Raw genomic sequence first — 25,027 nt, 5'->3', positions numbered from 1 at the left:
GGATTAGTTCTCATTCAGAGTTGCCTATGAGGTGCACGAACTAGCTGTTTCTTTAACTCAAGAATTCCTATCTCAGCTACAAGGCCAACATATGTGAGCTCCCTGAGGACACACCCCTTTTCTCTCTGATGAGGGAGCCTCAGAAGGCTCCCTATAAGTTTTTTTTTTTCATGTATGATCTGCAGACTATATAGGAGAAGCAATGGAAAAGCAGCAAGTCCAGGAATTTCTAGATTTAAAAAAAAAAAAATACAGTACTCCAATCCAACACTGTGATAAATGCATCCGAGCTACAATTAGGAAGATATATAGCGTCAGAATGCGAAGGTCTGGGCAGCCTGGTGAAACGCGGGCTCTCCAGAGCCCCAGCTATGTTTCCCATTATGTAACCCTGGTCATGGGCAGACAGCCAGACTCCAAATGAAAAAGAGACTCTGGCTTGGCACTGGTTCTATTTTCCTATCCTCATTCGGGGTCAGCACAGTGTCATACAGCTGCAGAGAAAGCTCTGGGGATTAAACCTGGGAAAGCCTCCAAGACCAGGACCTGGGTTCAAGTACCAGCTGAAAGCAATAAACCAACTGCCACAGCTGGGCTAGGTTTGGATGTTCTCAGAGTCCCCTGACTCTTTCACTTACTGAGAACTAGAGATCAAGATGAGGGAAGATTTGGCTTCGGCAGAGACTGTGAAATGAGGTAGGTTGTCCCACTGCCCTGGCTCTGCCCAAGGTCCTGGGATACAAGGAGTTCCTATGTCTGGGTTCATGGAAGACTGCTGTTGAGCTTTTCTTCCATCAGCTGACATTAACACCTTTCCTCATGGTCACTTAGTGAAGTAGAAAGCAGCTGCCTGCTTTTCCTGCCTCAAAAAAGCCCTGGTGTAGAAGAACTAAGAAATTGTGCTAGTTGACAGTCACGTGGGTGGTCCCTCCAAACGCTGAAGTCTGTTCTAAAATGACCAAACCCCTCTATACTGTCTTTTACAGTGGACAAGGAAGCCACTTGCCACAGCCCACTACAATCTCCTGGCACACGAAGCCATTCTATCACATCTCCTAACAGAGCCAAGTGCAGTCTTCTTACCTATATGCTGACTCCAGACCCACTAAATGCCACTGTGGGGAAAGGAACAAATAGCTCTGCAAATCTTCCCTTGTCAGCTCTTCAAGAGTAATGAGATCCTGTCACCATCACCATAAGGGTTCCATATGTTCCTACCTAGGAACAGTAGATCTGACTAGAAAGAAAAGACAAAGAGGAGAGAACCAAGAAAGCTAATGGTGAACATTGGACAGTGAAGGATTGTGTGCCATGACTAACCATCCAAGGAGAGAAGGCACAAATGAAGGAGTCAGGATGAAGTAAGGTTCCAACAGGTCAGAGGGATCATCTGGAAGTGGATTCCATAGAGGAAATGCAAGAGAAAAGTATAGATTATCTAGCTACCTTATCTTAAGATCAGAGAAGAAATGCAGGCAAGGACCAATGAAAGCACAAAAAGGGGCCGGCAGTAAGTGTAAGCCATTTCCTTCGTACTCCCTGGAGAGCATTCCTAAATCTTTCAAAATGAAGATCTGCAAGAAGGAACTTTCTAGTGTCAGGGGTATTATGGTTCTGACCTCTATAGAACTAACTAGGGTATGCCATTCCCTATAGCCTCAAAAGAAGACGTCATAAAAGCCATGTCTGGTGACTCACACCGGTAATACCAGTACTTCAAGGTTAGGCAGGATTGCCACAAATCTGAAGCCAGTCTGGACTACAAAGTGAGTTCCAGATCAGCCAGGTTATAGAGAAAAACCTTGTTTCAATAACCAAAGGTGTCCATAGATTGGATGGATGACTATAAGACACAAGTTTGAAAGGGACAGAGCCACCAAAGCTTGCCAATGATATCAAACATGGTATTTACTGGGAGTACTTAGGTAGCCAGTTATAGGAAAAAATTAGGAAAGAGGAAAATTAAAACTGTGAATCCACCTTTCTAATGCTCAGATCTTAAGGCTAGAAAATGGAGCTACCCCTAGTGTTAGTCACACAAGGTTTGCTCTGCTGAACTTAGTCCTTATATGACCATGCCTTGGGGTCAGGCCCAAGGATAGCAACTGCTGCTTGACACTTAAACTTGCATTCTGGAGACAGTCAGCTGCTGATCATGATGAGTGGCAGAGGAGGGAGGGGAGAGGAAAAGAGAGAAGGGGAGATGATGGGAGGGGGAGGGGAGGAAGGAGAAGACAGGAACAAGGGAACCTAAATCCTAACCACACTGACATATCTCCTGCCTAGATTCACAAGAGTCTTAAGCTACAAATCTTTACTGGGAAGGCAAATTCAATATAGTAATGGGCCAGACTTGGTTTTTTCCTGTGAAGAAGTCTGAATAAATGAAGCAAGTAGGATTCATGTGTCCCATGCCCTTCTAGTTCATGTGTCCAGCTATAGATTGAGTCCTTGTCAAAAGATGGGCTCAGCTGGGCATGGTGGCGCACGTCTTTAATCCCAGCACTCGGGAAGCAGAGGCAGGTGGATCTCTGAGTTCGAGGCCAGCCTGGTCTACAAAGTGAGTTCCAGGACAGCCAAGGCTACACAGAGAAACCCTGTCTCGTAAAACCAAAAAAGATGGGCACACAGAGTCAGCTCCAACATCCAAAGGGGAAACAGGCTCAGCACCTCAAGCAAATGAAGCCCGATATTTCCTGTATAAGCTCTGCATTTCCAAAGCCAAACAAAAGCCAAAGAGGGGAGGAGGTGAAAAGATGAGGGGAGAAGAGCTACAGAAGGATTAACAACCTGACGGCCCAAGACGGGTGGACCAGAGCTAAGGGACCTATGCATGTGGGCTAAGGTAACCCAGAAAGACTCAAGCTCTAGGGACAGATGGTCTGCTTCCCTGTCCCTGACAGAAGAAAAGACTACTCAAGGGCCCTTCCCATATCAGAAGCAGTGGTGTAGATACTTAGAAAGTTGTCTTTTCCTAGCTATTTTCCCCCCAAATTGCAAATTTTCTCGCCCACATTACAGACTAATAGCCTAAAAACTTGAGACTGTACATGCTAACTCTTCAGGGATCACTGCTGGGAAACAGCTGCCCCTGGCCAGCAGGTCTGTTAGCTCTTTTGTGAGACTCCAGCTGCCCAACTCAGGGTTCAACCCTGCTCATGAGACTTCCAGTCTGGAACAAATTCTGGAAACCTAGGAAGGCTCACAGGAAGTGTGTGAGCTGTCTGATGCTGGGAGGACTGTCCATACAGTTACAAAGCTAGAGCTAGGGAGGAACCAGAGAAAGCGGGAGTCCAGGGGTGCCTCTTGGGGTGAGGTACAAGGAAACAATTTAAAAGGAAAGCAGGCGAAGAGTCAAGACTACACAGCCCACACAGGGAGCTCAGAAACTACTGACCAGAAATCTCTGCTGCAGCCTTCCCTCTGTGGGTCACCCATGAGTTTAGGAGATATACATGCCTGGCAGCCAACCCAGACAAACTCCCTTCCTCATTTCCCAGCAGCAGCTAAGGTGTTCACATTCTACCCTCTAGTGTTTGCTTCTACCAGAGAAGAGCCCTGGACATGTATGATGAAATATTAGGTACCTATGCTTGTTCCAAAACACAAATCACACAGCTACATAGCCTGCAAAACCTAAAACAGTGTTCACTGCATACACCTATGGGAAGAGAAAAGTCAGAGACTGAGTGGTGAGTGGATCAGAGAGAAAAATCAATGACATAAAGAAAGATCCAGAGATAGTGGGAAAGACGAAGGAAAAGAGAAAGAAAGGAGGGGGGGTGGAGAGAAAGAACTAATAGAGATGATACCTACATGCAGATATAACTGTGCTAATATGAACTGAAAGAATGAGAGATCGAGGGTCAGGTCTTCTTTGTGGAGTCATTGATGTAGGCTTTGTGGGCTGTACAGTCTCTATGGCAAAAACTCAGCTCTGTTGCTGTGATATAAAATAAAACAGCCATAGACCAAAAATAAACAACCTGGCTGTGCTCACATACAACATTACTGAACTCTGACTTGCATGTAATTTTCTTAAGTTTGAATTAGTATTCTTGTGATTTTTTTTTCAAGCCATTTAAAATGTGTATCATTCTTGGGTAGTAGGGCAGTTTGTCTCCCTAATAAAGGGAGACAAAAAAAGGCAAGTAGAAACAAGCTGAGACAAGCTGAGACAGACAGGAAGACACAGACAAGTCCTCACACACAGACTCCTCATCCAACAGAGACAAATATTAGCTCACAAAAACGATTAAATCAACAAACACATCATATCAATATATAAATTTGGGCAAAGGCATGGACTTTTGAAAACGTATTTAGGTGTTGAAAAGGTGATGGCTTAGTAGCTAAGCACTTACTGTTCAAGCAGAAGACATAGGTTCAATTTTCAATGCCCCACATGGCAGTTCATAACTGTCCACAACTACAATTCTAGGAGATCCAATCCCCTCTTCTAACCTCTATGGTTACCAAGTATACATGTAGTGCATAGATATACCATGTGTGCAAAACATTCACACACACAAAATAAACAAATGAATGAATAAATAAATATAAAAAGGAAAAAAAAAAAAAGGTATTGCCATAGATTCAGACACCAGAATAGACTGCTACGAGGATGGATGTATGAACCTAAACACAAACTTAAGGACACAAAAACCACAGATGCAAATGGACATAGGCTCAAACAAAAAACATATCATACAGATGTAACACATACAGCCACATAGGCAGTCACTGATAGGCATTCTGAATTGTCCTTAGACAGACAACCACACAGAAGTAAAAACACAGAACTTAATACTTGGTGCAGATAGACACTAAGATACATAGATCCACAGACACACAAGTACAAATAGTACTCTGACTGGCAGAGCTAGAAGACTGAATCCAAACACAGACAAAGAAAGAACACACCTGGTTATATAAAACTCTGGATGTAATCTATGGCAACAAATCATAAACATTAAAATTGTTACAATGGCAAATTCCATTGTATGTTTTACTATTATTCTGAAACATCAATAAGCCCCACAAAATCGCTGCCCTACAAGTACACAGATCTATATAGACCACCTATGCAAATATCATATATCCTCAGATCAATACACCTTACCCCAACAGATACCCTGAGAGACACTACACAGAGGGCAAGGTGAGAAGACAGGGAATGAGTGAACTGAAGAGGAAGAGAGCTTATGTACCCACTCATCCCCAGCACACAGTAAATGCCACAAGTGAAGATGAAGAAGTGAGACCAGTTAGCAAAGAAAAACTGAAGTGTAGGCAGAGAGGTGAAGTCTCACACACACGTCAGCAGTATGAACATCAACAAAAAGAACAGGATGAAGTGAGGTGAGAAAGTAAGAACAGGACAAACAAGACACAGCCATAGAGCAAGAGAAAAGGGGAGATGTCAAGGTAAAGGAAAGGATTAGACAATAGGCCAAAATAACCCACAACATCAGGGACAAGACAGGTGACAAGGGAATGGAAAACTCAAGCTTCAAATGAGGATGAGAGAAGGAAACTTTAATGGTTAAAAGGAAGCAGACAGTGACTTAGGACTAGGCATAGAGGGGTGTGTGGTGGTGGTGTGTGTTTGTGTGTGTGTGTGGGGGGGGTTAGGAACACTAAAACCACTGTCACGGTGTGGAAGAATTGGCAGGCCAACTTACTGCAAGGGCAGATCCAAAGATGTGGGTGGAGGATTCCAGGTGTCTGGGTAGCCAAGCATCCAATCAGACCAGACTTTCACACTGGGGAGCAGCTCCTTCAGGTCCGGGACGAAGGAAGATACCTTGATGTCATCTTGGTCCTCTTGGTCCTCAGGAGAGGACAGCTGAGCTGCAGAGACAAGGCATGAGAACGGGGCCTATGTGTGCTGAGTGAAGACTAGCATGCTGAGACAGCAGCAACCTCTTAGCAGAGGGAGAGTGAGTTCATAGGAGAGTAGGACTCAAAGGTGAGGCCATGCACCAGCCCCTCAGGGACTCTGAAAGTGGGACAGAGAGAGAACCAGCAAGCTGTCTTTCTCCTGGGCTCCAGCATTAAGTCTTCACTCTGGCCTCCAGTTCACCGTTTTAGAATCCCTTTAGCACAGCGCCAAGATGGCATCAGAGTTCCTGCCACAACTGCAAAACTTGAACTTAATCAGAAGGAAACATCAGAAAAACCCAAATGGTGGAATATTCTACAAAATAAAAGGCTTGTATTTCAATAATGTCAAGGTTATGAAGGACAAAGAGAGATAGGTTGAAGGAGACTAAAGAGACTTAAATGCAGTGTGTGATCCTAAATTAGAGCCTAGGGTAGAACACTCCACCCCTTGACCCTGCAGCCCAAATAATATTGTCAGAGTTGGGCATGATAGCATATGCCTGTTGAGTCTAGTATTCAGGAGGCTGAGCCAGGAGAATTTTTGAGCTTGAAGTCAGACTGGGCTACAGAGTGACTTTAAATGCCTCTTTCTCAACAAAGAACATTATCGGGGAAATAAGTACAAATTGAATTACGCCTATATATTCAATGATATTACTGTATCAGCACTGATTTTCTATTTTTGTTTTTTAAATTGATTTTATTTTTAATTATGTGTACTTGCATATATCTATATGTGGGCATCCATACATGAATGCAGGTGCCTCTGGAAGCCAGAAGGACATTTGGATGTCCTGGAGCTGGAGTTACAGGCAGCTGTGAAGAATGTGAGTTCTGGGACCAAAACTTATGTTCTCTGCTTTGACAGTAATATGTGCTTTTAGCCGCTGAGCCATTGCTCTAGCTCCAACCCCTGATTTGGCAACTGTTCTTTTTTGCTTATTGTTTTGCTAAGGATATAACCTAGGTCTGTAAATGCTAGGCAAATACTCTACCACTGAATACATCCTTAGCTCCCAGATTCTGGTACTGTTAAGATTTCATCCTTAGTGTGAAGAAATACAAAGTAAGTATTTAGAGCCAAAGGGCCATCATGCTTTCAGCCTAAGATCAATGGTTCAGAACAAAAACAATAAGCGTACATGTGCATGTTTAAAGACATAGTAAAATATTAACTACCTGGGAGTCTAGAAAAAGCTGGGAGTCTAGATAATGTTTTACATTATCCATTTGAATTTTATTATTACTCTGTGTGTGTGCGTGTGTGTGTGTGTGTGTGTGTGTGTGTGTGTTTATGACCTACCAAGCCATATTGCTGGCCCTATTTTTGTGTTTTTGAGGGTATCATGTAGTCCAGTCTGACCTCAAACTCCCTCTCTATATAGCCAGGAGTGACCTGGAATTCTTAAGATTTCCTGAGTCACTGGGTTTATGGTAATAAGCCACTAAACTCAACTGTTTTGTAAATATGAAGTCGTTTCAACATAAATTGTTCCTACCTTTGAATAAAAGGCAACTCTAGAAGCAGGAGGCATTCACAACACTGGTGTAGTGAGACAACAGAGGGAAGAGTCTTGTTGCTTGCAAATACTGATACAGAAACCAAAAGGAAGGTATGCTTTTACTACTACCTTTCTTGGCTACAATGATATAAGGTAGAATTCTAGGGTAAAATATAAAGGATCTGGTATGATACCTCAAGGCGAGGGCTAGTAGCACCTGCTTAGTTCAGTGAGCTCAAGATAGCTAGTCCACGGTGGGTACAGCAGCTACCACATACCAAAAAGACAGAAATAAAAAAGCATAAAAACAGAAAATTGCCGGGCAGTGGTGGTGCACGCCTTTAATCCCAGCACTTGGGAGGCAGAGGCAGGTGGATTTCTAAGTCTGAGGCCAGCCTGGTCTACAGAGTGAGTTCCAGGACAGTCAGGGCTACACAGAGAAACCCTGTCTTGAAACACAAACAAAACAAAACAAAACAAAACAATAAAATTGTGAAAACATAAAGAAACTTGTTCAGTCCCTTGCACTGGGGAGATAGGAAAATGAAAGTGAAGACTCGCCGGGCGTGGTGGTGCACACCTTTAATCCCAACACTAGGCAGAAGCAGGCACATTTCTGAGTTCGAGGCCAGTCTGGTCTACAAAGTGAGTTCCAGGACAGCCAGGGCTATACAGAGAAACCCTGTCTCGAAAGAAAAAAAAAAAAAAAAAAAGTGAAGACTCATAAGTAGTCTTCAGACCTTTGTATTTGTTTTTATATGTAATGTGTGTAGGTGTTTTTCCTACATATATGTCTACTCCACTTGCATTCCTGGTTCTCAGAGGGCAGAAGACAGCATCAGATCCCCTGCAATTCAAGTTACTGATGGCTGTTAGCTAACATCAGTGTTGAGAATCAAATCTGGATCCTCTGAAAGAACAGCCAGTGTTCTTAACCACCGAGCCATTTCTCCAGTCCCTCTTCAGGTCTTTTTTTTTTTTTTCCAGGCAAGGTTTCTCTGTGTAGCCCTGGCTGTCCTGGAACTTACTCTGTAGACCAGGCTGGCCTTGAACTCAGAAATCCTCTGCCTCCCAAGTGCTGGGATTAAAGGCATGCGCCACCATTGCCCAACCTCTTCAGGTCTTTTTAAAGATAAAAGAACATATAAAAATTCAGGTGTGGTGGTGCACGCCTTTAATCCCAGAAGCAGAGGCAGACAGATCTGTGAGTTTGAGGCCAGCCTGGTCTACATAGAGAGTTCCAGGTCAACAAGGATTACACATTAAGAGAGACTGTCTATAAATGAATGAATGAATGAATGAATGAATGAATGAAAACAAAGCCAATAAACAAAGATCTCACATAACAGCCCACAGGCAGGATGAAATTCCTAACTACTAAAGTAAAGAAGGAAATGAAGAGAGTCATAAAGAAGAAAGAGGACCTGACAGGCCATCAGACTATAGGCATAGATGGGCTGGTTAATGTAACAAAAGGGAGAAGAACATGCTGGAAGGAAACAGACCGAAGAGCTGAGAGAAGACTGAGCACCAGCACTCTAAGGTTCATCTGGACAGGGCTGGGCAACTGGAAAACCCAGTGGCCAGGGGTCCTCCTGCTTACCTTTAGCAGAGTCCTTAAGTAGGCATGTGCAGCGCTGGACCAGTAGAGAAAACATAGCCAAGCCCAAGGATGCAGCTTGTTCCTGGATCACAGAACGACACTCCTCTGAGAAGCAGTCTGCAAAGAAGCAAAGGAAACTCCATCACACTCTAGGGGCCAAGTGCTACTCTGCTCCCTGACCACAGTGCTCAGCTTTGTTTTCTTTCCCTAAAATGACAGGTGGTGGTTGTAAGCTCTCTTGAAGTAGATTTATGACTTTATATTATATATATAGCACTTGCCAGCATGCCCTGCACACAGAAGGATGCTTGATATCACAAGATCCCCTATGCAAGTCTTTTAAATTTTTAATTTATTATTTTTAATTAAAAATGTACCACTCATTACATAAAATTTAACACAATTCCATTTTAGTCTCTCCCATATACATATTTTAATTTTATATACAATGGTGTGATGGTGTCAGATACCTCAGAACTAGACAGTTATAGACAGTTGTGAACGGCCAAGTGGGGGCTGGGAATTAAACTCAGGTCCTTGGGAATAGCAGCCAGTGCTCTTAACCACTGAGCAACCTCTCCAACCCCTAGGTTCTTCTAGATTACACGGTGTGAGAAATTTCTAGCAAAGAGAGTGTATGTAAGAAGGCAATACCACAAAGTCACTTTCTTTTCTAGAATGCTCAACGTTAGATCATTGGAAAAAGGTGAAATCTTACATAACTCAATTGTATCTTGTTTTAAATTTTATCTTTAAAATAATTTTATACATGTACATAATGTAGTTTGAGTATATTCACTCTTTACCCTCTCTTACCCCTTGCTAGTCCCTCTGAACCCCTTGTAGTTCCCAACAAGTCCCCCTCTTATTTTCCTATCTTTTATTTTTAATTTTTTTGCTTTAGAGATTTCTTTGTATTTTATGTGTGCCTCACTTGCATGTGAATGTGCAGACGATGTGCATGGCTAGGGCTTGGGGATGCCAGACAGGTCCTCTGGGAGTTACGGACACTGTGAGCCTCCAAACCCAAACTCCAGCCCCTGCCATTTCTTCAAAAAACATTATTTATTCTTTGGTAACCATATATGAGTGCATTTAGATCATGTGCACCTCCCTACTCCGCCCTCCATTTTTTCAGTGACCCACCAAGATTAATTAAAGTAGCTAGTGTGAGCATGGGTATAGGTTATTATTAAAGTAGCTAGTGTGAGCATGGGTATAGGTTATTATTAAAGTAGCTAGTGTGAGCATGGGTATAGGTTATTATTAAAGTAGCTAGTGTGAGCATGGGTATAGGTTATTATTTAGTGGAGCATAAGCAGCTCATCATAGGTTATACACCGATGAAAAATGATTCCTTCACCACCTCTATAAATTCTTTATCACATCACTTCCCCTAAGTCCTATTACCTCAAAGTGCACAAAATAAGCTGGAGTTGCAGAGTCTGTTTTAGTTAGCTATTGATAATATAAAGCTATAGTACCAAAACCTTATTTCATTAGCAGGAACACAGTCAATAACACATTTACAATTTATCTTCTTAGATCACCAACTTTGGTTTCAGGCCTAGGCCCTCTATATTCCTCATCCTAAGACAGCACACATGAGACACAAAAACACATTAACTTATTTTTGCTGAGAGAATTACCTTTGTCAAAAACAATGCTTATTACATAATGTACTAGATCAGTGTTAGTTTCCCCCGCCCCTCAACAGCGGGTTAAAAAGTAAATCTGGCTTCTAACGCCAGCACCCTGGTTTCTCACTCTTACTTCCTGGCTTTAACTTCCACCTAGTTTTAGGTCACTGAGAGGAGCCACTTTGTTGATGGGCAGAGTTAGTCTTCATAATACTTCCACATCCCTGCCTTTACCTACATACTCTCAGTGATCTCTTCACTGCCATCCCATCCAGTTATGAGGCAATAACAACATGCCAGGAGCAGCAGTCCAGCCTCAGCCTCAGCCTCAGAGGGGAGACACCCAGCACACACAGGGAGATGGACACAGTGGCCGGCCAAACTCACCAGCTTTGGCAGCAGCTAATCTGATGATCCCCTTCACAGGAAAACTCAAGCTCCTAGTGTTAAAAGGATAATTATCCACACATTTGATCTCTGTCCCTGCCTGCATTTTGTTTGACCTGCCAGCTTACTAGTTTGCCAAGGACCTAAACAAGTTACTCCAGGAGACACTACACAACCATGGCTATTCCTAAGTCTTCACACCACAGGAGCAAGAATGACTGAAGAACACAATGCCTACTCCAAAGCACTTGCAAAGTGCTGGATGTGAGAAGCCAGGTGCTGCTTAGAAGGGCTCAACATATGAATAGCATAAGGGGAGCAATCCTTCAATTGTGGTCTTTCCATCATCTTTCCAGATGCCCAATGGTCCCAAATGTCACCCTTTACAATAAATATAACTGTGACAGGCTGTAAGGAAGTCGTAACAATCCATGAGATTAGAATAAGTAAGTCATCACTCCTAGTCTTATGCTAAGATAAGCCATTGTTTAAAGAGATAGGAAACAAGAGAGTAGGTGAGATGGCTCAATGGGTAGGGGCACTTGCCACTAAGCCCTACAACATGAGTTACATTCCTGGAACCCTTGTAGTGGAAAGAGGGAACTGAATCTGGAAAGTTTTCTCTGGCTCCAACACCTGCATTATAATATGTGAACCCATAGGCTTGCGCCTGCATGCAAGTGCAAGCACACACACACACACAATATTTTTTTTTTAAAAAAGAGACAAAGATAACAAGCATGTAAGCATCAAGAGGAGAAAGGATATGAGCAGAGAGAGGAAGACCTGTAACTCATCCCAAGGAAAGGTGTAGTGTCTCCCTGCTCCCTAAGCCATAGGCAGCAGCACTGTTAATCCCATTCTATCTAAATGTGGGTTCCTGCAGGCCACTACTGTAGTGTGCCTTTACGAAGCAACAAAGTCCAAAGTGAAGGAATAAGGCCAGGAGAGAGGAAGCTGAGAGGATGAGTAGAGGCCACATTCTGGTAGCTTGAAACACTTGATAAAATTAACATCCACTGATCAATTGGACATTTTAGGCAGAAGTTACCTGCAAAGGCTACAGAGATGGAGGAAGAAGTCTTTGTTCCACAAACTGGGTATAAAGTTCATTCTCGTTAGCAACATAACTGGCAGAGGGTGAGGACTTTCTCCAAGCTCATCTTAAGTTTTATAATAAACAGCTACATTATTTCTCAGAGTTCAGGGTGGGAGCTAGTGCACAACAAGAATGAACTGCTTACAAGCAATGGTATCTGTGTCTTCTCAAGAGTATGGGTTGGAGCCGGGCGTGGTGGCGCATGCCCAGAGGCAGGCAGATTTCTGAGTTCAAGGCCAGCCTGGTCTACAGAGTGAGTTCCAGGACAGCCAGGGGAACACAGAGAAACCCTGTCTCGAAAAACCAAAACAGTATGGGTTGGGTACTGCTATCAGGTATGGAAGCTCTGTAAAAACAGGAGCCTCTGGTATAAAAATGGACATCAGTCTGAAGGCAGTTTTGCAGCTGCCTTGCATGGTTATTTTAACCTCTCTATCACCATGTTCTCTTAGGCAAAGGCTCCAGAGCACACTGCCTGCTTATATGGGTGCTCTAGGTGAAGAAAAGGTACAAATAAGGGGTGTTCTTCCCTAACTAAGCAGGTAGACATATCCCAAGCTATCTAAGAATGTGTGGGTCTTGGTCATCCCTAGACTGGCCTTGCTATCTGGCAACCATTAACAAAAGGCCTGTGTCCATGGCTTGGTCATAAGACAAGCACATACAGAGCATCTTTGATATGCTAAATTCAGTAGAGAACATAGCTACAAATAAATTGTGGGTTTTGTAACTAAAGGATCTTTTAGTAGGTTGACTAGAATTACCATTTACCCAAGTAACTATGATAACCATGGACCCAATACATTTCAAGTGAAAAAAAATGTATTGAGTGTGTAGTATATTCAGGATGTTCTTGGCCTCATACAGGCATTATGAGCTAGAAATGTCAAGATACCACTCCCTGAGAGTATTCATTTATGAAAGTAGGTAGGAAAACAACATCTAGACGGTCCAGAGCCCACTTACTTTAGGACTAGATTTAGGAATCTAGGTCTAGTCTAATGAACATCCATATCTATATATCTATATATCCATATATCCATATCTATATCTCTATCTGTCTGTCTGTCTGTCTGTCTGTATGTATGTATGTATGTATGTATATCTGAAGTTGTGCTGGCACTCAGACCAGCAAGTGATGTGGGTGGGGAGGAAAAGGCATTGTTTGCCTTGATATTTGCATGGTTCCTCTGGCTTTGTGTCAGGTAGCAGAGGCTGACATGAGCTGAAGAACTCATTAACATTGTGAAATAGCCTTTCCCCTTCTTTCCAAAAGCAGGCTTTCTTAAGGATTTAGGGGGATGGTTTTGGCTAGGGATGTCAGCCGGAAATATTTCTTACCAAGAAAGTCCGCTGAGGTCTAAAATTGGTTTTGGTCCCTCCTACAAGTGGGCAAGTGACCATACTTCCCAGTGTTCCTGTGGCCAAATACCTGCTCTCAGGCAGAAATGTTCTTCTTGCTCCTATGTAACAGGGAGACGTTCTCATTTTTTATTTTTTGAGAACATATTCATGGAAAACATAAACCAACTGTCGTCAAAGTTGTATGAAATCAGGAAATGGGGCGGCCGGGAGAAGGCTGCCATGTGGCCGGATGTTATGTATTTCTAATTAGTGCTATACATCTTTCAACAGCAAGTGTCCTTCTGCTGGAAACACAACACACTGCCCTTGTTATTGTAACTGTCAGAGAAGTGCTTAAACAGATAATCTCCAGGAAAAGTGATAAACACGTCCCCTCTCCCACCAGTGTGTGTGTGCAATGGTGCTGCCAAAGCAAAGCTGTGCCTGATGGCTCCAGGATGGCAAAGCATCCTCCTGCAGGAAATGGGAGTGAGGCAGAGAGGTGGGGAGGGAATAGGAGGGGAGCAGAAGAGAGGCAGGCCCACCTGCTTGGACCTGTAAGCCCAGCCAAGAGACAGTGACTCAGAATTACTGGTTTTGATCAACTCCTGGGATAAGGTACCAAGTCGTTGTATGGGAGAGATTTGGAGAAAACCCTAGTAGTTGGATGGGGTTTGGCTGGTGACAGACAAAAGCCTGCCAACAGTGAAACCAGCAGAATTCTTAGTACACATAGCCAGTTCCTGACAAGTGGATGGGAACAGTAATGAAAGACTGGCTCAGGGTGAGTGATATGTAAGTTCGCTACCCTGAAAGCAGTGGGAAGGATTCAGAGGACACTGGATCCACCACCCATTCTATCACAGACAAGCAACTAGTGCATTGGCTACATTACTAATAATAACTAAAGAAAAATTCAGTCAACCACTTCTTCACTGATTCCCCACCCCCATCTACTCTCAGAGAAAATGAATAGCTAGCCACCTCCAAGCCAGCACCACCTGGAGGTAATTTGTTGGCTCTTTTGTATCTTTCAAACATCAGGCTGTTTCTCTCATGCGTCAGTCACCAGTTAGATGCAGGGCTGGCATAGTTCCTGTGCAGCCCACCCAAAGCTCCCTGTCTACAGGAAGTGGGCAGAGAGAGTGTCTTTCTGCTGTTGCTTGAGCCACAGAGTTCTCTGTGACAGTGGCTAGCTAAGGAGGAGGTAGAAGGAAGCAGTAAGATCTCAGATCAAAAGCAAAGATGTTCTTGCCCTTGGGCATTTGATTCCCTTAAGCGTGGAATCAATGAGTCAGAAGAATGGAACACTGATAGACCCAAGCTACATACAATGACAATGGTGGAAGAGTTCGATTAACACAGTCTAAGACAAGCTGTGACACATCCCATAAACAGGGTATAGTCAAGAGGTCAGACAGAGGGACGGAGAAAGTTTCCTTATGATGAACCTTAATTGAAACACCTGATGCTTCAGTTGAGTCTTACAAGACTGTAAAACTGTCACAGGCAATGTCTTCTTCTTCATCTTCTTTTTTTGTAAAAGTTCTTTTCAAAGTAGTAGATGTGTAGGAAAAGAGCATTTAAAATTCCTACCAAAATAACCTCTCCCATTATTTGAAAAAAATACTTATCTAGGTGTGCAATTGGAGGAAACAGAAATTTCAATAGGATTCTGCCCACAGGAAGGTGATAATCTAAGGAAGAAGACAACTCATAGGGGAGCAGGGAAATAGACACCTTTTGTCTCTGAAAAGAATGAAAATATTTTCATCTACTATCTATCAAAGATTTTAAATGAAAGAGACCATTTCTAGGTTGAGCTGTAAGATATGAACACTGAAAGAAATGGATGGCACAGGAGGGACTGTGTACATTACCCCGGGGATGCATGCTGGAATGCTCAAAACACTCAATGAAGTCTGCCTATAGCATAACAAGAGCCAAAAACTACAGAGCCTACAATGCTGAAAGAAACTTGACCTCAACAGACAGAAAGAGAGCACTCACTTAAGCTTCATGAATGAAGCTATGTTGGACATTTTGTGAAGACTGATCTAGTTAAGAGTTGATGGTATAATCGCTCAGTAGAGGACTACTTGCCAAGCGTGAGGCCCTGGATTCAATTGCAGACACGTTCATACTCACACCATTAACCTAGTAACACCACAATAGGTTAGGGCAGCTAGAAAAGGGTAATGGAGTAGGGGCAGTTAGAAAAGCTAACCGAGCACAAATGCGTCTGAATGAAGAGGAAGTACATAACTATGTGGACAGAGCATAGGCGAACATGGTCATAATGCCAGCATTTGGGAGTTACAAACAATAGGATCAGTAACTTCAGGTTACATTTCAGCTACATGAGCCAACCCAGGCTCCAAGGCTCCAAGACACACTGTCTCTAAAAACACCAATAAAGAAACTTTGTATAAAGACCATTTCATAACCCTTATAACAGCAAATAAGTGACATGCAAGTGTGAGAAGTCCGCTAGGAGGAGGGTGGGAGAAAGTGAAAACAAATGACATGGGGAGGGCAAGAAAGAGGTAACAACTGGGAAAGGGGACCGTCTTCTAGTTCCAGAAGTCTGGAAAACTCAAGAAAGATAACCTCCATCAAAGGAGATGCAGGAAAGGGGCAGAGACCCAGGATTGCAGAACACCTGGAGACAGGGAAGTAGTGTGTCTCAAGAAGTCCCCAGCCACCACCTCCCTGCCAAACACACATACTTGGCTTTGGGCCAAATCCTGTCTTCCCAGAACAAAGACACTTCAGGGGGTCAGAAATACTTGGGGAAGAGTTGCTGGAGTAGGCCTGGGAAGTCTGAACTGGCTATCCCTGTGGAAGCTATTAGATATTCAGCACTTCATTTGTTTCCAATTCTTGGAGGAGTACAGCTCTAGGCTGTAGGGTGAGAGGTTCCTCTCTGACGTAATCAGGAAGCAGCTGCAAAATTAAGGAATCCCTCATGACATCATAAAAAGGGTCGATGGTTTACTGGGGAAAGTATAAAAATTAATTACATATCCCCACATGACTCTTTTCTCCTAAGTCTCTGTATAGCCCCCTTTACCCTCACACATTCTCTATCAACAACACCCAGAAGCTGCTCAATGCACATAATACAAAGGGCAGAAAAATGTGGAAGACAATGTACTCTGATGCACACTAACAGACAATACCTTACCCTAGTATTTTATGTATGTGGCATGTTTTACCAATGAGATTATAAGCTCCTTGAGGACAAAGTAACATTAAATTATTACACCCTTGATAATCAGAACCATGAGGAAGCTCAAGAACTGTACTGCTCATCTCAAGTAGATACATGCCTGTCTCACCTGTGGGCTTAACTATGCACAGTACGAGTCTACCACAGCTACATGTGATGTGTATGCACAACACATGAGGTCTGTATCAGAGCATCTAAGACATAGTGAGGTAAAAGTTAGGTGCACAACATTTAAATATGTTATCTCAAAACATTACTGAGTATTTTATGGGAGGCATCACTCCTATACTGACATCTAAAGAAATGGGCAAAAAAAAAAAAAAAAGTTTCACAGAAGAGCAAATCAAAAGGGAAGAGGAGTGATGGCTGGTGCCAGCTCAAAGTAAAGATAGTTTTTCTATTCCTGCTCTTCCTCCTCTATCTTTTAAAAAAATATATATTTCTTTTTTCCTTTAGAAATTATTTTTTAAGACCAGAAAGTCTTTCTTTCTACTGATGTGTCTGAAGACAGCTACAGTGTACTTACATATAAATAATAAATAAACAAACTTATTTATTTATTTATTTATTTTTGGTTTTTTGAGACAGGGTTTCTCTGTATAGCCCTGGCTGTCCTGGAACTCACTTTGTAGACCAGGCTGGCCTCGAACTCAGAAATCCACCTGCCTCTGCCTCCCAAGTGCTGGGATTAGAGGCATGCACCACCACGCCCAGCTAAATCTTTTTTAAAAAATATTTTTTTAGTTAATTAATATAGGGTTTGTTTTTTTTTTGCATGTATGCATGTCTATGCACTATGTTACTGCTTAGTGCCTATGGAAGCTAGAAGAGACTCTACTGTAGAAGAACAGTAAGTGCTCTTAAGCATGGAAACATTCTTCAGCTTGTCTTTTTTTTCCCTCCTCCTCTTCCTCTTGCTTCTTCTCTTCTTCCTCCTCCTCCTTTTTTTTTTGTTTTAAATTAAGGTCTCACTATATATCCCTGACTGGCCAGAAACTTAAACAGGTCCTATTGCCTCTCTGCCTCTGCCTCCTAAGTGCTGTGATTAAAGGTGTGGGTTTCTAAGACTTTAAAATTAAAGTCCCAATTCAGAAGAGGAACAGCTGATAGATTTAGCATATAAAAATAAAAATCTTGCGAGACATGGTAGCACACGCCTTTAATTGTAGCACTTGGAAGGTGGAAGCATGTGGATCTCTGAGTTCCAGGACAGCCTGGGCTACACAGAGAAACCTTGTCTCAAAAAGGATGACTGACTAACTAACTAACTAGGTTAAGAAGACTTGCTGCTTTTGCAGGGACCCATGCTTGGTTTACTGCATCAATGTGGTGGTTCATTCACATCAGTCTGTAACTCAGTTTTAGGGTGCGACACCCTCTTCTGGCTTCTTTGGGCACCAGGCACATACACACTACATAGAAAAATACACAAACATGCAGGTGAAACATTAATATACATAAAAATAAATGAAGAGGAGGAAGAGGAGGAGGAGGAGGAAGATGAAGACTACCACTATGGTGCTGGAGGGATGGCTCAGCGATTAAGAGCACTTTCTGAATTTCCAGAGGACCCTGGCTCAGCACCCACAGCTTACCATTGTTTGTGACTCCAATTCCAGGGATTCTGATGCCCTCTACTCCACAAGATTCTGCGTGTATGTGAGGCATATCAGCTTATGCAATCACACACATACATATAAAAATAAAAGGTACATAAGTAATTTAAGAGGTGAAAACCTTTTGCTCTACAAAAAACCCTATGAAGAAAATGAAATGGCAAGTTATAGAGAAAGATTAGAAATTACAAACTATATCATCTATCAAACACCAACCACTAGACTAGGAAGTACCTGGACTATATAAAGAACTTACAAACATAACAAGAAAACAAACAGTGCATTTATAAAATGAACAAATTACATGAGTAGGCATTTCATATTGCCTACTAAATGGAAAATAAGCACATGAAAACATGTTAAATATTAGACATTAGGGAAATGAAAACAAAAACAATGAGATTAGTATATTTATCCAAATGGTTGAAATAATAAAGAGAATAATAACACCAAACTGTTAAATGCTGAGAATATGTTATGGACAAGAATGTAAAAGAAATCATGCTACTATTCTAAAACATGGTTGGGCAGTTTCTTCTAAAATAGTCCTTACGATATAATATCTAGCAATTTAACTCCCGATAAATCTAGAGAAATGAAAACTTGTTTACAAAATGTATAACACTTTTTATTCATAACAGCCTTACTGGAAATAACCCAAATGTTCCTGTACAGGTGAAGAATTCAAGAAACTGTGTAACATTCATGACCCAAAGTACGCTTAGCAATAAAAAGAAATAAGCAACTGGTAAATGCAGTATGATGTACACACCTTCAGAAAATCAAGCTCAGATAGATCCAACTTGAAAAGGTTACACACTAGAACTGAGTGTGAGTTGGTACATGCTTGTAATCCCAGCACTTGGTGAAGGCAGGAAGAGTAAAAGTTCAATGTTATCCTCAGACACATAGCAAGCTCAAGGCCAGCCTATGCTAGATAAGGCCTTGACTTAAAAAAAAAAAAAAAAAGATGGCTATACATTATGTAATTCAATTTATATACTATTAAATAATCTAATTATTGGGGTGAAAAGAGATTCATGGCTGGAAAGAGTTAATAATTAAGGACAGAAGAAAGAGAAAAATTCTAAACAGAAACAATGAGGAGCTTTATAATTATAGAACAGTTTTGTACATCAATTTTGGAATAGTTCATGAAACTACAATTGTGATAAGAAAACACACAAACTATCCACACATATATTCATGAGCCTGTATGTACAGAAACACACATAAGCGAGGTAAAAGCTGCAGACTGTGCTATGATCTGATATAAACTCAAGTTACTCAGGACACACTGGGACAAGGGGTCGTCAGTACACAGGATCTCTTAGTAGGCTTTCGTTCTGTTGCTCTTGTTCTGTTTACTTTATTGTATGCAGCTTGGCTGGCCTTAAACTCACCAAATTTCACCTGCCTCTGTCTCCTAAAAACTGGAATTAAAGATGTGGACAATCCTATTTAGGCTTTGTATTTTTCCTCTTGTTTTTTAAATTTAATGTATATGGGTATGCTGCCTCAATGTCTGTAAACCACCAAAATGCATAACCCATAGAGGCTAGAAGAGGGAGAAAGAGCCCCTGGGACTGGGCGTGGCTGTGAGTCACCACGTAGACACTGGGAATTAAATCCTGGTCCTCTTGTAAGAACAGCTAATGATCTTAACTGCTGAGCCATCTCTCCATGCCTTGAATTGTGTTTTAGATGCATGGTCTTGCTGTGTAGCCCTGAGTAGCTTCCAATTCACAGGTGCTGCTTGTCTCTCTTATCTCTCAGTGCTGGGATTAAAGGTGTACATTAATAGACGACTACAACTATGCCCAATTTTTTGTACATTTTAAAATAACTTCCTATGAATCTATGATTATTTCCAACTAAAAAATTTAAAATAAGAAAACAACAAAAGGAAAACCCCCTAAAAGATTTTGTTACAGGATGTCAGAAACTAATTTTAGAAATATAAAAAGGTAATTTACAGATTTGGAGGGCAGCTTCTCAATGAGCAGTGGTTGGTAACCCTGTCCAGATGCTGCCTGGTTATAATTTTTGTGATGTGCAGCCTGACATGAAGGCGATGTCCAGGTATCCTATGGCCCAAGCAAAAGAATGTCAGGTGCAACAGAAAAAAAATAAGATAAAGGAAAGGTTCACTGAAGATAGACCCTGCACCTGATGGGCAGGGACTAAAACAAGACAGTTCCTTCAGCAAGACTATGACTCATCAGATAGGTACAGTGCACGGACAGCAGCACGAGGAGAAGCTAGTGAGAAAGGGAAGAAAGATGACAAGGACAGCCAGTAGGAAACACTAAGTGAACTGTGCAACCATGCCTTGACTCTCAAAAAACAAGCAAAAGGGCAAATCTCAAGCCAATGGTATATGTATTTTTCAAGAAAAGGCAGTCAAAGAAAAAAAAAGTTGATTAAAACTGGAGTCTTAGCAATGTTTTCTTCATAAATAAAAATTGCTTGTACATTTTTATTGCATCTTTGTATCATTACTCAGACACATACTGAGATGCATTTTTAAAAAATTGGTAGCTCAGCTGCAATCCTTTAAGAATAGCAATTGGCACTATATCTGTAACATTAAACTTAAAGACAAACAAAAAACTAAATGGGTTTTCATCAAAAGATAAAATGCTTGTTTTCAAAAGACAAAAATGAAAAGACAAAGAAAAATGTTCTCACGAGAAGCTGAGCTTTAATCTCAGCATTCAAGGGGCAGAGGCAGGCAGAACTCTGTGACTTACAGCCCAGCCTGGTGGTCTACAGTGAGTTTCAGGACATATACTGTCCCAAAAATTTTGTATAAAATTTCTGAGATTATATACATGTAAATATACATATATATTTATATACATGTATATATAAATATAAATGCATATGTATATAAATATATATATATAAATAGATAGACAGATAGATAGATAGTATGTGTATGTGCATATGTTTCCTAGTGCATACGGAACCTCGATCAGTGTCAGATGTCTTTTCTCTATTGCTCTACACCTAATTTTCTAAGACAAGGTTACTCACTGAACCTGGAGCTTGCAGTTTTGCCAATACTTTCTAGCCAGTAATCCCTCTGGGAGGGCTAGGCCTGTCTCCGCTCTCTAGCAGCACAGTTATAGATATATGCCACTACATTTGACTTTTACAAGGGTTCCAAGAGGTAGAACTCAGATCCTCATCCATACCTATCAAGCATTTTACCCACTGAGTTATTTTTCCAGACCCAAAAATTCTTTTAGCTTAAATAATAAATGGAAATTTGAGCAAATAAATACATGATTGCCAAATAAATAGATGAAAATGTTCTCATTTTTTTTTAAACAAGGAAAATGTAAAACAAGGCATAAAATACAACTGTGCAACCATCTGGCTGGCTATAATATATAAAAGATGGACAAGTGCTGGCCAGTTTGTCCAACACCTGAAATTCTTAGAAGTTTTTAGTCTCCCCTCGCTCCCCAAACAAAGTTTCTTTGTGTAGCCCCGGCTGTCCTGGAACTCCCTTTGTAGGCCAGGCTAGCCTAGAACTCAGAGATCCATCTGCTTCTGCCACCCAAGTGCTGAGATTAAAGGTGTGTGCCACCATCCAGTAAAACACTCAGTTTTAACAGGAAGCCAACATCAAATTAAATGGCGAGAAACAATGCAATTCAACTAAAATCAGGGTCAAGACAAGGCTGTCTACTCTTTCCATATCTCATGAATAAAGTACATAAAACTCTAGCTAGAGCAGTAAGACAACTAAAGGAGATCAAGGGGATACAAACTGGAAAAAAGAAGTCAGGTAATATAAGTGACCCCAAAATTCTACCAGAGAACCCATACAGCTGATAAACACCTTCAGCAAAGTGGCTGGAAACAAAATTAACTGAAAGAAATCAGTAGGCCTCCTTTATACTAAACATAAATGGGCTGAGAAAGAAATCGGGGAAATAACACCCTTCACAATAGTCACAAATAATATAACTTGGTGTAAATGTAACTCTAACCAAGCAAGTGAAAGACGTGTACTGTATGACAAGAACTTCAAGTCTCTGAAGAAAGAAATTAAAGAATATATCAGAAGATGGAAAGATCTCCCATGCTCATGGACTGGTATGATTAACATAGTAAAAATGGTCATTTACCAAAAGCCATCTACAGATTCAATGTAATTCCCATAAAAATTCCAAGGTCATGCTTTACAGATTGTTATGGTTTGTATATGTTCAGCCCAGAGGTGTGGCCCTGTTGAAGTAGGTGTGTCACTGTGGGTTTGTGATATAAGACCCTCATCCTAGCTACCTGGAAGCCAGTATTGTGCTAGCAGCCTTCAGATGATGATGTAGAACTCTCAGCTCCTCCTGTACCATGCCTGCATAGATGCTGCCATTCTCCTGCCTTGATGATTATGAACTGAACCTCTGAATCTATAAGCCAGCCCGAATTAAATATTATCCTTATAAGAGTTGCCTTGGTCATGGTGTCTGTTCACAGCAGTAAAACCCGAACTAAGACACAGACCTTAGAAGAACAATTCTCAACTTCATATGGGAAATAAAAAGCCCATGATAACTAGAAGAATCCTATATAATAAAAGAATCTCTGGAGATATCACCATTCCTGACTTTAAGCTGTACTATAGAGCAATAGTAATAAAAACTGCATGGTATTTGTATAGAAACAGATGGGTGGAATAAAATCAAATTGAAGACCCAGAAAGAATCCCACACACCTACAGACACTTGACTTTTTGACAAAGAAGCCAAAACCATACAATGGAAAAAAGAAAGCATCTTCAACAAATGGTGCTGGTTTACCTGGATATAGAGGAATGCAAATAGATCTTGCACAGAACTCAAGTCCAAGTGGATCAAAGACCTCAACATAAAACCAGATATACTAAATCCAGTAATGTAAGAGAAAGTGGGGAACAGCCTTCAATGTATTGGTTCAGGAGACAACTTATTGAACTGAATATCAAAAGCTCAGGCACAGAGATCAACAATTAATAAATGACAAGTTGAGGCTGGCAAGATGTCTCAGTGAGTAAGAGCACTGACTGCTCTTATGAAGGTCCTGAGTTCAAATCCCAACGACCACATTTTGGCTCACAACCACCTGTAATGAGATCTAACACCCTCTTCTGGTGAGTCTGAAGACAGCTACCGTGTACTTATGTATAGTAATAAATATATCTTTGGGCCGGAATGAGCAGGGACTGAGTGAGCGGAGTTGACTGGAGCAAGCAGAGGTCCTAAAAATTCAATACCCAACATCCACATGAAGGCTCACAACCATCTGTACAGCTACAGTGTACTCATATACATAAAATAAATAAATAAATCTTTAAAAAAATAAAATAAAAAACTTTAAAAACTGCTGTTCCAGAAGTCCTGGGTTCAATTCCTAGCAACCACATGGAGGTTCACAACCATCTGTAATGGGATCCAATACCCTCTTCTGGTGTGTCTGAGAGAGCAACAGTGTACTCACATATATAACATAAATTTAAACAAATAAATAAATAGGAAACCAAAAGCTTCTGTAAGGCAAAGGACACCATCAATAGGACAAAATGGGAGCCTGTAGAATGGGAAAAAAACATCTTCACCAATCCTACATCTAACAGAGAGCCAGGATTCCAAAATATATAAAGAATTCAAGAAGTTAGATATCAACAAACCAAATAATCCAATTAAAAAATGGGGTACACAGTGACAGGCCCAACGTGGGATCCAGCTCAAGGGGAGGTCCCAAAGCCTGACACTATTACTGAGGCTATGGAGCGCTCACAGAAAGGGATCTATCAAAAGACCCAACAAGCAGCTCTAAGAGTCAGATGCAGTTATTTGCACCCAACCAATGGACAGAAGTAGCTGACCCCTGTTGTTGAATTAGGGAAGAAGCTGAGGAGGAGGGTGATCTTGTAAGAGGACCAGCAGTCTCAATTAATCTGGACCCCTGAGATCTCTCAAACACTGGACCACCAAACAGACTGCACACACCAGCTGATATGAGGCCCCCAACACATATACAGTAGAGGACTTCCAGGTCTGTGTTCATTCAGAGATGAAACACCTAACCCTCAAGAGACTGGAGGCCCCAGGGAGTTTAGAAATCAGGTGGGGTGGGGTGTGGGGACATCCACGTGGAGATGGGGTGGGGTGGGGAGAAGTCAGATGGTGAATGGGGAGGGGTGGGTAATGGAATATGGAGTATAAAAAATGAATTACAAATAAAATTAATTTTTAAAAAATGGGGTACATAGGGCTGAAGAGATAGCTCAGTGGTTAAGAGCATTGACTGCTCTTCCAGAGGTCCTGAGTTCAATTCCCTGCAACCACATGGTGGCTCACAACCATCTGTAATGGGGTCTGATACCTTCTTCTGATATGTCTGAAGATAGCTACAGTGTACTCATATAAGTGAAACTTTAAGAAGCAGGGGTGGGGGCAGGATTACAAAGTTAAATGGAGAATTTACAACAGAGGAATTTCTAATGGCTAAGAAACAAATGTTCAACACCTTTAGTCATCAGGGAAGTGCAAATCCTCCATTGCTGATGGGAGCACAAACTTGTACAACCACTCTGAAATCAATTTGTTTGTTTCTCAGAAAATTGGGAATATTTTTACCTCAAAAAACCACTATACCACTCCTGGGCATATACCCAAAAGAAGCTCCATCATACCACAAGGACACGTGCTCTACTATGCTCATA

At 41.5% G+C, this 25,027-nt stretch overlaps 1 protein-coding gene across 4 annotated transcripts in view; it reads right to left on the bottom strand.

Annotated features, from left to right (window-relative positions):
* The window catches only part of Smg6 (Smg-6 homolog, nonsense mediated mRNA decay factor (C. elegans)), a 238,595-nt gene that overhangs the window by 116,728 nt on the left and 96,840 nt on the right, over positions 1 to 25,027 (bottom strand). For all 4 annotated transcript variants that reach the window (NM_001002764.2, XM_011248660.2, XM_011248659.3 and 1 more), the window contains 2 exons: positions 8,992 to 9,108; positions 5,685 to 5,853 (listed from right to left, as the gene is read on the bottom strand). In NM_001002764.2, coding sequence (NP_001002764.1) covers positions 5,685 to 5,853; positions 8,992 to 9,108 — 286 coding nt within the window. The remainder of the gene's footprint in view (positions 1 to 5,684; positions 5,854 to 8,991; positions 9,109 to 25,027) is intronic.

The sequence above is a fragment of the Mus musculus genome, chromosome 11 (assembly GCF_000001635.26).
Source record: "Mus musculus strain C57BL/6J chromosome 11, GRCm38.p6 C57BL/6J".
Classification (NCBI taxonomy): Eukaryota; Metazoa; Chordata; class Mammalia; order Rodentia; family Muridae; genus Mus; species Mus musculus.
The sequence above is the reverse complement of the archived record's forward strand: the minus strand, read 5'-3'. Positions and strand labels throughout refer to the sequence as shown.